The 12,102-nt window shown below is 47.2% G+C and overlaps 1 protein-coding gene across 1 annotated transcript; it reads right to left on the reverse strand.

The window, feature by feature from the left end:
- Positions 1-403: 403 nt before the first annotated feature.
- Positions 404-11,644, reverse strand: NASP (nuclear autoantigenic sperm protein). The gene is made up of 15 exons (XM_014872074.2): positions 11,464-11,644; positions 10,664-10,714; positions 9,789-9,899; positions 9,197-9,277; positions 8,934-9,028; positions 7,353-8,201; positions 5,458-5,540; positions 4,475-4,551; positions 4,274-4,347; positions 3,118-3,306; positions 2,732-2,898; positions 2,283-2,336; positions 2,118-2,189; positions 1,076-1,207; positions 404-576 (listed from the first exon to the last, which is right to left on the reverse strand). The coding sequence occupies exons 1-15, from the start codon at positions 11,523-11,525 to the stop codon at positions 523-525; spliced, it is 2,151 nt and encodes a 716-aa protein (XP_014727560.2). The 5' UTR covers positions 11,526-11,644; the 3' UTR covers positions 404-522.
- Positions 11,645-12,102: the final 458 nt, after the last annotated feature.

A 12,102-nucleotide genomic window follows, 5' to 3' on the forward strand; every position in this document is an offset into this window, starting at 1 on the left:
CATTGAGCAGAGATAAAAATGCACAGCAACAAAACCCAGGATGTTACAAAGCTCTTTATCAGCCTTTCCCACCATCTTCAGGCCGCTCAAAGCTGAGGGAGGCACTATCAGAACCCGCTTCAGGCTCAGCCTTGAATGAACAAAACACAGCCTCAGCTGTGACAAGGTCCCAGCAGAAGGAAAAAAGGTCATAGCCCTGGACAAGACAGATAAGTTCAGGCAATGCTCTCCTTCCCTGAAGCAGCCAGGCCTGCATGGCCCAACCCACCCTCTGCTCCTGCCTAAGGAGGCAGGTGTAGGTGGAAATGCTGAAGCTAAAGGGAGCAGGAGCCTAGTAGTGGGCCAGGGCTGAGAGCTGCAGCCCAGGGGGACAGCCAGGAGCAGAGGAAGGTCAAGACAGGGACCATTTGCATACAATCTTTATTGAAGTCATACAAAAGTTGCCAAAAAGTGAAAAAATACACTATATACAAAACCATTTTCCTTGTAAGGAGAGGAGTGTCCAAGGTTAAAGAATCATTATCATACTGTGCTTTCAACTGCAGCCCCTGATTCTGCTTGTGGCCTTTTCTCTGTCTAAAAGAGAAGATAAGGATTTGTTTTTAAAAGACAAGACAGAGTCTTAGAGCACCAAGTCATGCAGCAGCCCAAGGGTTCTGTAATTTGAAGACTTAACTATGTGAGCTTTGTCAGCCTCCAGAGCCCAACACTACCCTAAAGCATTGACAGGAACAAGTACAGCCCAGGGGTAAGTAATCAAACCCAGGAACATTAAAAATTAGGGGAAGACCCTGTGGTGGAGTTGAGCCCAGAAAAAAACACCCAGAACCTGTCCCTGTCCCAACCCACAGGTGACAAGGCTCCACAGCTGGGTCTGTCCAGCCTACACAGGGTCAGCACCACAGCACAACATGCATCCTGCCCACTAGGAATCTTCATCTCATCTGGAAAACCTTGTAAAGGACAGCAGGCAATAAAACCAGGACATCTACCAGGCACAGAACCATCCCTGAACAGAGAGGGGGGGGAAAATGAAATAAAAAGCACGGCCCAGACTCCTGGTTCAGCTGCCCACCTCCTCTTCCATTTTTTCCACAACCTCATTTCCACTGGGGACAGGATCCCCACCACCACCATTGACAGCCGGTTCTGGTTTAGATTTCTTGGCTTCGTTGTCTCCCTGATGAGTCTCCTCCTCTGGTTTCCTCTGAAGACAAAATTGTTTATAATCTCCACTAAGTACAAATCAAAGTTTAAACATTTTTGAGAAGTTTAGCATTAGATGCCACTGCACATCATCTACCCAACCTCTGCTTGCCAGGCTCAGGACAGACTCCCCAGTGTTGGGGTTTAACCAGAGCTTTGAGGCTCTGACACCGAGGTCCTGACCACAGTGACACTTCAGGTGCCAGATCTCCAGAGCTGAGTTATCCTTAGTTGCAGTCTGGCAAGGAAAGGTGCAACCACTGAGCCTGAAACAGTTCCAGGGCAAACTCAGGGCATCTACAACATCTGAAATCACCTAAAGCAGCTCCCAGTCAACTCTAGGCACACCTGAACTGACGGGCCAACGGAACAGAGGCAACATAAAACTGAGTACCCCCTAAAAGATCTTAGTTTTTATCAGCAAATACTTCCTAACACTTAAAGGAACCAAGTTCTCAATATCTGATCTCTTTAAGAGGCAGTTCATCATTACCATCAGTGTGGCTTTACTATTTATTACGTGCAAGTCCCAATTTCCTTTTGGAAAGAAAGGAACCCAGCCCAGTCTGGTTGCCTGCCTTTTCCTTGGGATTGCAGGTGATCCTGCTGCTCTTGAGGGTCCCTCAGAGAAGAAGTTCTTGTTCAGAGAACACCTGCAGGAGCCCCACAACTGGGTCAGCTTTATATCAGTGTGGGTCAGGCAGGGTGCTGAACCACCAAGTATGGTCTCCTGGAGGCCAGATGGTTCCCAGTGGAAAGGGGTTTCATACACTACTGGTTTTACTTTTGGAGTGTTTTCCCATTATACAACTAAGTTCAGAAAAAATACTTTTAAGACAAATCCAATTACACAGAGCAAGCCAGTGGTACTTCAGCAAAATGCTTGTTTAACAAGTAATTTCTGGACTCACCTTTTTCCTGACTAGATGAGAGATGTCTGTTACACACTGAGATGCACCATCAGCTCCTTTCCTTACTGGAATCTGTTACAAGACAGACATTGACACATGAGCAAATGCAGTCAGTAATCCCTAGAGCAGATGAGAATTAATAACATTCATTTTAGATTAACTTACTGTGGACACAGAACCGCTGTCTTCACTTTGTGCAAAGCCAGATGTAGTTCCAACCTTAAGAAAAGCAGAAAAAACAGACTGTGGCAGACGATACATATGAACTCAGTGAGATACAGAAAGCCCAAGTTCTTCACATCCCAACACTGGATTCTGCACAGGACAGATGCAAGGTGTGCTCCATATTTGCCTGACCCATCATTTCCAGCCCTGATACATTCAATGCCACAGAAGCCTATCAAATTCCTGTTTGGAACAATCAGTATCAGGGCTCTTAGTAAATATCCTCTTTAGATGTCAGCTGCCTCAGTTTCCTGCTCATAACAACAGTCTGGTAACACCTGTGAGCAACCACCAGCACCTATCAAGTCTGAGCTCCTCCCATTACTGATTTACTCTAAGTTCCACTGGAAGAAGAGCTGGGTCAAAAGAAAACCACAGGACACACTCACCAGAGTTGCTTTCAGTCCTAGCTCAGCTACTTTTGCACTCTTCTGTGACTCCTTTGAATCTTCTATCTTCTCTTTAATTTCAGGAAGCAGTCCCTTCAGTTCTTCTATCTCCTTCTCATCCTCAGGGGACCCAGTGTCTGCGTTCTTTATCCGCTCATTCAGTATTGCTGGGATGAAACAGTTATCAGGGCAAAACACCTCGAGACAAAGTAACTGTCCAGTTACCAACATGCAGAGGCAACTATCTGCTAACAAACACTTTTAACAATCCTGCCCGTGGTGTAGCTGTCCCTGCTTTCAGATTAAACACGACACAGCAGACAACGAGCACACCTCACTACTTTGCCTTGTGAAAACTCACGAGGCAGCTTCAGAATTCCACGTACCCAGTCTCTTGTCTATGACCTCCATGGACTTCCCAAACTGCAGCACGGCCTCGTCGAAGTCACTGTTGTAGTGGTAGGCCAGGGCGAGCTGGTAGTGGCTCTCAGCCAGCAGCCGGTCGTGAGCCTCCAGGTACTTCTGCTGCAGGGCCAGGCAGGCCTGGAACTCCTCTATTGCCTGCGTGTAGTTTTCTACAGAAGAAAGCCCCAAGGTCTTTATAAACCTCAGTAATTATCCACAGCAGCACCATCTAAACTCTGGTTCGGTTACGCTATTTTGCTACACATTATACAGTCTGCAAACAGAACCACCACTGAACACAGCAGTGCTGGGCTGCTTTCACACCATCAGGTGACAACTCTGCCTCCCCTGAGAGGCTGTTCTAGGCCAGCTCCTCTGGCTCTCTCACAAGTGCTCCGTCTAATTTCAGCACAGAAAACTGAGCAGCCAAGTCAAGACAGGCACCAAATCCTCCTCCTTTACCTTCTACCAGGAACTGAATGTAACTGGTCACAACTGCAACACAGATCTGGAGCTAAGGACAGTGCCACCTTCATGCCAAGCTCTCCCCAGGTGTGCTCTAGTGATGTAAGAGACAACCCTTGTTCTGTAGCCCTGCCCCAGAAACCTGTTGGATTACTTCCAATGCCTGCCCCAGAGAAAGCATACATTTGGATTTAACAGGATTAAAATACCTTTTTTAATGAAAGGCAAGCAAAGACATTACAAGGCATAAACCTGAGGGTTGCTTCCCACTCCTTTTCCCTGCTGTGTAATACAAGAGTCATTACTGACTATAATCTAGGATTTGGGAAAGTCGAAGAGAATTTACTATTCTTCATGACAATTTCAGAAAGTCACTCAAGTTCATAAGCAAGGTTTGGTCATTTCAGAAAGCATAACACAAGGCTGGTTTTGATCTGGCAACACACTGCTTCTTACTGAAACTTTTTTTTCCTATGCTCTGCCAAAGCACAGACTATCCCTATTTAAGGCACCAACCATTACTTCCAAAGCTTCTCATATGGCTGCAACTATCACGATCAGTCTAGTTCTCATCCTAACAGCCTTAACTCACATCTGCTTAATTTAAAGTACAAAACCCAGTGACAGAAAGTAGACCCAAATACTCTGCACATGAGAAGTAACATTACTTACCAGATTCAATACTAACTTCTCCTAACTTCAGATGAGCTTGAGCTGCATGGAGCTGAGCTTCTTTTGTTTCTTGTCTACAGCAAGAAGAAAAGGTTTTCAAATCCTAATCAGAACATGCCACATTCTCTAACTGGCTATGCCACCATCCAAGATATACTGAATTTCTGCGGCATATACTCAAAATAGAACTTCAGTCTTTACCTCTTGTAAATGACTTTTGCTAACTCCAGCATGTCCCAGGCTAGCTCAAGATTGCCAATTTCATCCTCTTCACTTTCCTGTAAAGACCAGAAGTGCATGACAGATTAAGTGATTAGATCACATCATTGACCACATCAAACACCACCACTAAATTCCCAACCAGTGTTATCAAGGAATCTCTTTCTGCAAGAGGTAAACATTTCACCACTAGAAGACAAAAAAAGAAAAATATGCAGAAGTTATTGCATCAACCAAGACATGGCCTGGAGTAAAGATGTTTCAATGGAACACAAACTCACATTGTTTTCTGATATGCTTTAATTTTTTTCCAGAAATAACGGGGCACCAAGCACCAGTATCCCAAGAGCAAAACCTTGGTTAAGGTTCTCTTTAGACGAATCAAATAAAGTTGACAGTCCAGCTTTTTTTTAATGAGTCTTTGAGCTGTGTTAGAATAGTCTGAGAAAGGAACAGACAGTTATCTCAAATGCTTAGTGCCACTTTACAAGGCTGCTGATTTTTCCAGGCATTTTGACTGCTACATCAATGTACATCTCAGGTTCGAGGAGCACCACATTTCTCATACAATTCCCATCTTAATCACAGCTTACTGAACCATGAGACTTCAACATGTACAGTAAAATAACCAGACAAGCAGAGAATGAACTCTTCCAAGTAACTCCAGTGACAGGCTGGAACAGCTCTCTCTGCCTGCCCCTGCACCACCAGGCCATGTCAGATCAGCACACCACAAGCACTTGTGTTAGAGCAGCTGAACAAACCCAAGTTTACAGACACAGCTGAGAAAGATGCCACAATGCAGACTAGGCCTAACATTGGCCATTCCTAAGCAATACTGTCTTTCAGAAGTATTTTCCTACACAGAACTAAACACAACTGAGCCTTTAGAAGGACATCAACATCATATATGCCTAATACTGCATCCTTCCATGAGCACTGGTGTCAGACCTCAGCAACCTCACCTTGTCTTCCACTGTCAATTCATTCTCCTTATCATCTTCAGCTTTATCATTTTCTTTATCTTCCTCTTCAGATTCTTCTGTTTCTAGAAGGCAAGTAGATGTATGAGGACACTTCTGGTTACTGTGCTTACTCAACATAGAGTCAGGAAGAATATGTTATATCCAAAGGTTAGAGGTGTGATGTAAGAAGAGCAGATACATTAAAGTCTCAGCATCAGCAGCCATCTTGCTGAAACTGTTCAGCACTGTCGACTAAAGCAGTCCATGAATTCAACTTCTGACTATCCACAACAGAAACTTACATAGAATTTAGTTCTCACAAGCCTGTTGTCAGCTCTCACTGAAGCCACAAGATCCTGAGTACCCTTAGAGGCACTGGCCAGCTGCTGAACTTCATGCTACAGAAAATAAAGTGTTTTCAGCAAGATAGCTGCCAAGCTGCACACAAATTAGTCTAAGTTCATGAGCCTCACGTCAGGCATTTAAGTGTCAGTGTTAACGAACCTCTTCTTGCGTAGTACTAATTTGACTTTTGACACTGCAAGAGCATCACATCATCTGTTTTACCAGCAGAAGACATTTTGGCAAATTGTGCAGTGAAGGAATATGACTAATAATTTCAGAGCACTGGCTGCTCTGCAGGACAGTATATGTATCCTGTATCACAATCTCTGGCTAATTCCAGAACAGGAGCTTGATGCAGGAGGACTGAGAGCCTGTGAACTCACTAGTTTAACTCCCAGCACACATCCACCACTGAAAGGGTCAGACCTTCAGACATGAAGACACCTTGTAAAAAAGGTAAAACAAAAGAGATGCCAGGAAACTAAGATTTAAGTAGTGGGAGGACTTTGGAATGAGACAGCACCAGACCAGGATGTTCCAGAGGGTCCTCACACTCCCAGACTTAGGGCAAAAAGCAGCAGTGTGTGTGCATAAGCAGCTTTTCAGCGCTGAGGGGGAGGAGCAGGTTAACTACTCTTAGTTTATTTTCAGTCATCTTCTCTCCACTCAGACACTCTTGTTAGGCCACTGCTCCACCACTGAGTGTTCACTATGCTTAGCAGAACAAATCTTTCCAGGGTCCAGAACTGTTTAGTCTGAACATCCACCACTCCTGAAGTAAGGCACTGCCTGTGAAGATGAGCTACTGACAAGCAAAGCTGCAATTACAGTTCATCAATTAACTCGTGCAATAGAAGGCAAAGGCCCACTAAGGCCACAAGGTACTGTTGCAGCAAAGGGTGCAGGTCTTGCTGGGTTTAACTCTTACTTCAGCAGAGCTCTGGAAACAGCTATAATAAAGCATGGAAGCAGAAGGGCAGAAGCTGGACAGCCAGAAGACTGTACTAGAGCAGCAATAAGCCTTCAGCAAATCAAGTTTAGATTTTCCAACTACATTCTCACTAGCAATGACCCATCAGAGAAAAACTCAAATGAAGAGTTCCTTTCTTCCACCAGAAGTAAATTTACTACTTTATGTGTTCAGCTATTGTTTTTTCACCACCATTTTAAAATAAAACACATCTATAACCAGAGGCAATTTGTGATTCAAGTTATGTGAAGGTTAGTGCAATACACCCAGATGCATGCAAGTGAACATCCATTCAGTATTCTCCACCAGCTCAGCCATTACTTACACATTTCACAGGGCTGTCAGTTTGCTTTCAAGTAAGACTTGCTTTGCAGTTAGTTAAGCGTTAGTCTAGAGAAACTGAGACTATTCACTATTCCTTGAAACTTTACTTGTTATGTAAAGTCCTTCAGGAGCCCCTTTACTGAGCCTTTCCCTTATTCTAAGGCAGACAGAAAATTCTGAATGGAACACTTTACCCATTGTTAGCCAAATCCATCAAGTCATCCACCCACAAGTACTTTTCTCCTCTCAGTGTTACCTTCTCCCTCTTCCATCAGGTCATCTTTCTCTTCTTTTTCTACCTTAGCACCTTCACCCTCTTCCATCAGGTCATCTTTCTTTTCCTCTTTCTCTACCTTAGCAGCAACTTCAGCATTTTCTTTCACGTCATTAGGTAGCTCTTTGGCCTTTGTGGGCACAGGTTCTTTTGAGGACACTGTCTCTTTAGAGTCACCTGCTTTCTCTTCTGTAACTGTTTCTACTGGCTCCTCTTGTTTCTCTTCTGCCTTCTTCTGTTCAGTCACCTCTGCATCCCCTTCTGCAGTTTCTTTCTCTTCCACAGAAGCTGCTGCCTGTGCTTCTGCCTTCTCTTCCACAGCTGTTTCTGCCTGCCCTTCTACAGCCTCTCCCTTCTCCACAGCTGGTTCTTTTTCTGCTGCTTCTGCTGCCTGTTCTCCCGTCTCTCCCTTCTCTTCCACAGCCACTTCAGCCTCTTCCCCAGCTGCCTTTGCCTCCTTGTCTGACACTTCTGACGTTCTCTCCTTCTCCTCAGCTGCCTTCTCTACCTTGTCCTCTACTGTGTTCTGTTCTTTTTCTACCTTCTTCTCTTCCACAGCTTCCTCCTCCTTCACAGGCACCTGCTTTTTCTGTTCTTCTGAAGTTTCTTTTCCCACAGAAATCTCAGTCTTCTCTTCAGCCTCTTTGGGCTTTGCATCCTTGTCAGCAGCTGCTTCTTTGGGTTCTTCTTCTGTAATCTCTTTCATTTCAACATCCTCTTCTTTGATTTCCTTCTCAGACAGTACTGTAGACTCTTCCGTGGACTTTTTGGCCTCTTCCTTTTCCCTCATGGCGTTATAAACCTGTTCTCTCAACTCCTCCCTTGCTTCTTCTACATGATTGAGGAAGCATAAACATTTCTTCGAGTTTAGTGATAAAGACATTAACGGGCACTGACAATACCACCCTCAAGACCCTCCAGTGTGTTGGTTTGTTACCAACTTGGATGACATTCCTAAAAGCTTCATTTTCCAAGTACAAGGAATTAGGAGACAACCAAAATAGCCACTTGATCTAAACAAGTCCCTTCCCCTTCCCCAGACTGCAGCATTGCAAGCGGCCGCTCAAGCAGTGTGCGGTTGCGCAGCGATTTTAGTCACAGCTAAGCAAGAGGTGCCAGTGCTTGAACAGTCTGGATGGACAGGAATTCCTGTATCCCCTCCAGCTGCAGGCAGTACAAAATAGCCACTGCTCTTGGGACTTTGTACAGAGACTCTGACCTGTGGGACTACACACACTGTACTGCTACAAGGTTACAAAGCAGCTGGAGTCAGCGGTGAAGCTTAAGAAAGCAAGTTTGAATGCAGTGTTTCAGGACACAGACACCCGGTGACCCTTTTACACATGCTTTCAGTGACCAGCTCCTTGCAGATGTTTTACAGGTTTTGCTCATCTTTAAGCAAGACTAAAAAAAAAACCAAACAGAAACAGAGTCCATTCAGACTGCCAAGAGTTCCAACAGAATAATTCAGGCTACCCAAGATACCAATGGACTAATCTTGGATCATTCCAACAAGAAAACACAGCCTGGTGCCTCCACGCCAGGGCAGGCAGCTTTACATACCATCAGCAGCTGGCAACGCAGAGTCATCTGCTTTTTCTCCTTCCTCTTCCACCTGCACCCCTTCTAAGGCATTTCCCAGCACACCATTTTCCATTCTAAAGAGAATAGGAGTTTGTTATCTCTTGGATCTTTCAATACCATCATCTGAACTGCACAAGCTGCAATGCCACAGCCCACCCCAACCAGGGCAATCCTGTCCATAAAGAAGTGAAATACTGTTATACCAGACACACTCTTCACCAAATGACAAATTGTCACCGTACCTTGCCAACTCCAGGAGAGATTTTCCATAATAAAAAAAAGCTTCTGCACACTCATCTGCTGTCTCACCGTACTTTTTACCCCTACAAAAACAATAAAGAATTATTTGCCTATGCCTACTTTAGATTTGGATATGTGAACTTGAACATCAAATATTCCTAGACAAAAGGGTCATTTTCTTGGCTCATTTCCCATTGCTTTAAATAAATATTGAATGCTTCTCTGTTAGATATGGCTCTCAAACACCCAACTGAGGAAATTACTCTGTAACCCAAAAAGTACCATTCACAGACACTGATCAAGACTAGTGAACAAGTTACTAGAGAAGGCACCCGCATAATAAAATATTAAATCTCTTTCCCTCCTTAAGGAACTCTGCTGGTAATGCCTATTACAAAAGCCACCTAAACTGCACACCAACTAGAGCACTGTCCAACTCTTGGGTGACTTTAAATAGGTTACCTCCTCCTCAGTTGCATTATAAATTATAAACAAGTTAGGTAAAAATCCCAATCTTTCTTGCAAAATCCACATCAGAACAGCCAAGCTGAAGCCCAAGCCCAGCAAAAACACACAGAACATTTTACTACTCACAGCAAGCTCGCAGCTTCCTGGAATGCATTCACAGCAGCTGGAATATTTCCCATGACCAAGTGCTTCTGTCCTAAACCCAATAGTTTCTTTGATTCTCCATCCACATCCATACTGGAGAAAGAGGAAATAAATCAAATAAAGGATTCTGCTAGTTGTCATCATAATTCCAGCTCTCAAAACCTAGTCTGCTTTATGGAATAGCGAGCTGCATGTTACACTGCTTGGAATTACCAGGGTAGGCGGGATTTGTTTGGTTTGGGTAAGTCTGAAACAACTGATAGTTCAAATAACCAAGGGAAGACAGGCAATTTCATCCAACCACTGCAACAAGAAATCTCCTATGACAAAGGCTGCTAAAAAATATACTTTAGGACTTGCACACCAACACACCACGCAGCACCAGTGTTTCAGACTCCAGCGCTAAATCAAGAAAAAGAAGAATAAACTCAAGTTAAAACTTTATAGCACAGCATGCTGCATCTGAGAAGAATGACAGATGCTAGTGTCAGTTTCAATTCAGTGCATCTCACACAGCTTCATTTCCAGAAGTTCCAGCCTAACATCTCAGACTGGGACAAGAGGAGCTGCTCACAGAGGAATACCATCTATCACATGCCAGCTGCATACTTGTGCCTCTCCCGCACTAATTAAAAATCCAAAAACTTCAAGAACAGCTGGTATTTTTGTATGTATCGGTCCCTGAAAGGGCCTTGCTGCACTAGATTTGTGCAAACCACTGGTTTTCAGCACCTACAGCACACATGGGAGTTAAATTCCAAATCTAAGAACCGATCAGAAGGGTGACCTTTTGTTTCACTCACTAACTCCGGGATTTTGGGTTATTTGATAACTGACAGTTCCAGCTCCCGTCTCACCTGTCCGTCTTGTCTGTGGATGTGGAAGGAGCTGCCAGTTCCTCTTCCATCCTGCAAACAGAAAATCGAATGTTTTTTCAATTCACGTTTAGAACCGGCCACCCATTTCAGGGCACGAGCTGAGCGCTCGGGGGTGCGAAAGCAGCGCCAAGAGTGTGAATTAGAGGTGCTCATCCAGCCCGAGAGGGCTCAGGCTCCTCAGTTTGGTGTTTATGGTTCGAAAGGAGGCTGTGAGGGGCTCGGCCAGCCCCTGCCCGGCCGGTCCCGAGCAGACAATGGGGCCTTTCCCGCCTTCCGCCGGCCCCGCCCCCCGCCCTTGGCGCCAAACCCCGGCGGCGGCTCCTCACGGGCCGCCGGTCACGTGACGCCCACCCCCTCCCCCAGCCCGCCCCGCGGCGTCGGCTGCCCCCAACAAAGATGGCGGCGGCCGCGCAGCGGTCACGTGGTGGCTCCGCGCGAGCCGCGCGGGCCCAGCTGGCGCCGGAGAAGCGGGGCGGCGGCACGTACCACAGCCGGCGGGGGGGGGACGGCGGAGGCAGGTACCACAAACGGCGACGGGGGGACGGCGGAGGCAGGTATCACAAACGGCGAGGGAGAAAGGGGGGGGGGAGGAGGAGGGGGTGCAGCTTCGCCTGCCCGACCAGCACCCCGAGCCCTCCTACTAAGGAAATCCGGCCCACCGCCCCCTTTACCCCATCCCCTCCGGTACCCTGCGGCCCGAAGGCGCTTCTCCCTCTCCCCTAAGCCCCCCGTCCCCGACACGCACACACCGTAACCGGGACCAGCCTGCACGGCCCTACCTAGTCTGGGAGGCCGGCGCGGGCTCAACGCAGGGGGAAGCGGCGATGGCCGAGGATTGCATAGAAGCTGCTGGAGAGAGGGGCGGCGGCGGCAGAGTGCAGCCCCCTGCCCCTCCGGCTGCCTATATACCCCCGAGGACACGCCCCGGCCCGCCTGGCGGCGCGCGCGCGCCGCGGGGGGACTACCGCTCCCGGCATGCTGCGCGCTCGCCCCGCCGCGGGACGCCGGAGGGGCCGCCGCGCGGGGCGCGCTGGGAAGTGTAGTGCCGGCGAGGGAGGCGGGGTCCCGCGGGGCATGCCGGGAGGTGCAGTCCCGCTCCCTCAGCCCGGCTGCGGGAGCCCCTCAGCCCCGGCCGGGGGCCCGGGAGGCTTTGGCACCCCGGCCTCTTCCAGGCGAGCAGGCCCCGGGCTTCAGCCCAGGTCACGCAGATGCTCGGTCCTCCCCTGGCACATGAACAGACGAGCAGGCAGGGCTGACATGGCCGCTTCCCTGTCACAGCGCAGCCCGGCACCGAGACCTCCAAGTTCTGCTATTTCAAGGTAAAAGTTCTCCAGCTTCAACTCCGCTCTGTCCCTCCCTGCAGGAACAGAGCGGGGAAGTGTGGGGCTCACAAAGCTACGGCATTAATTTGCTTCTCT

This window comes from Sturnus vulgaris, chromosome 9 (assembly GCF_052056855.1).
Source record: "Sturnus vulgaris isolate bStuVul1 chromosome 9, bStuVul1.hap1, whole genome shotgun sequence".
NCBI lineage: Eukaryota > Metazoa > Chordata > Aves > Passeriformes > Sturnidae > Sturnus > Sturnus vulgaris.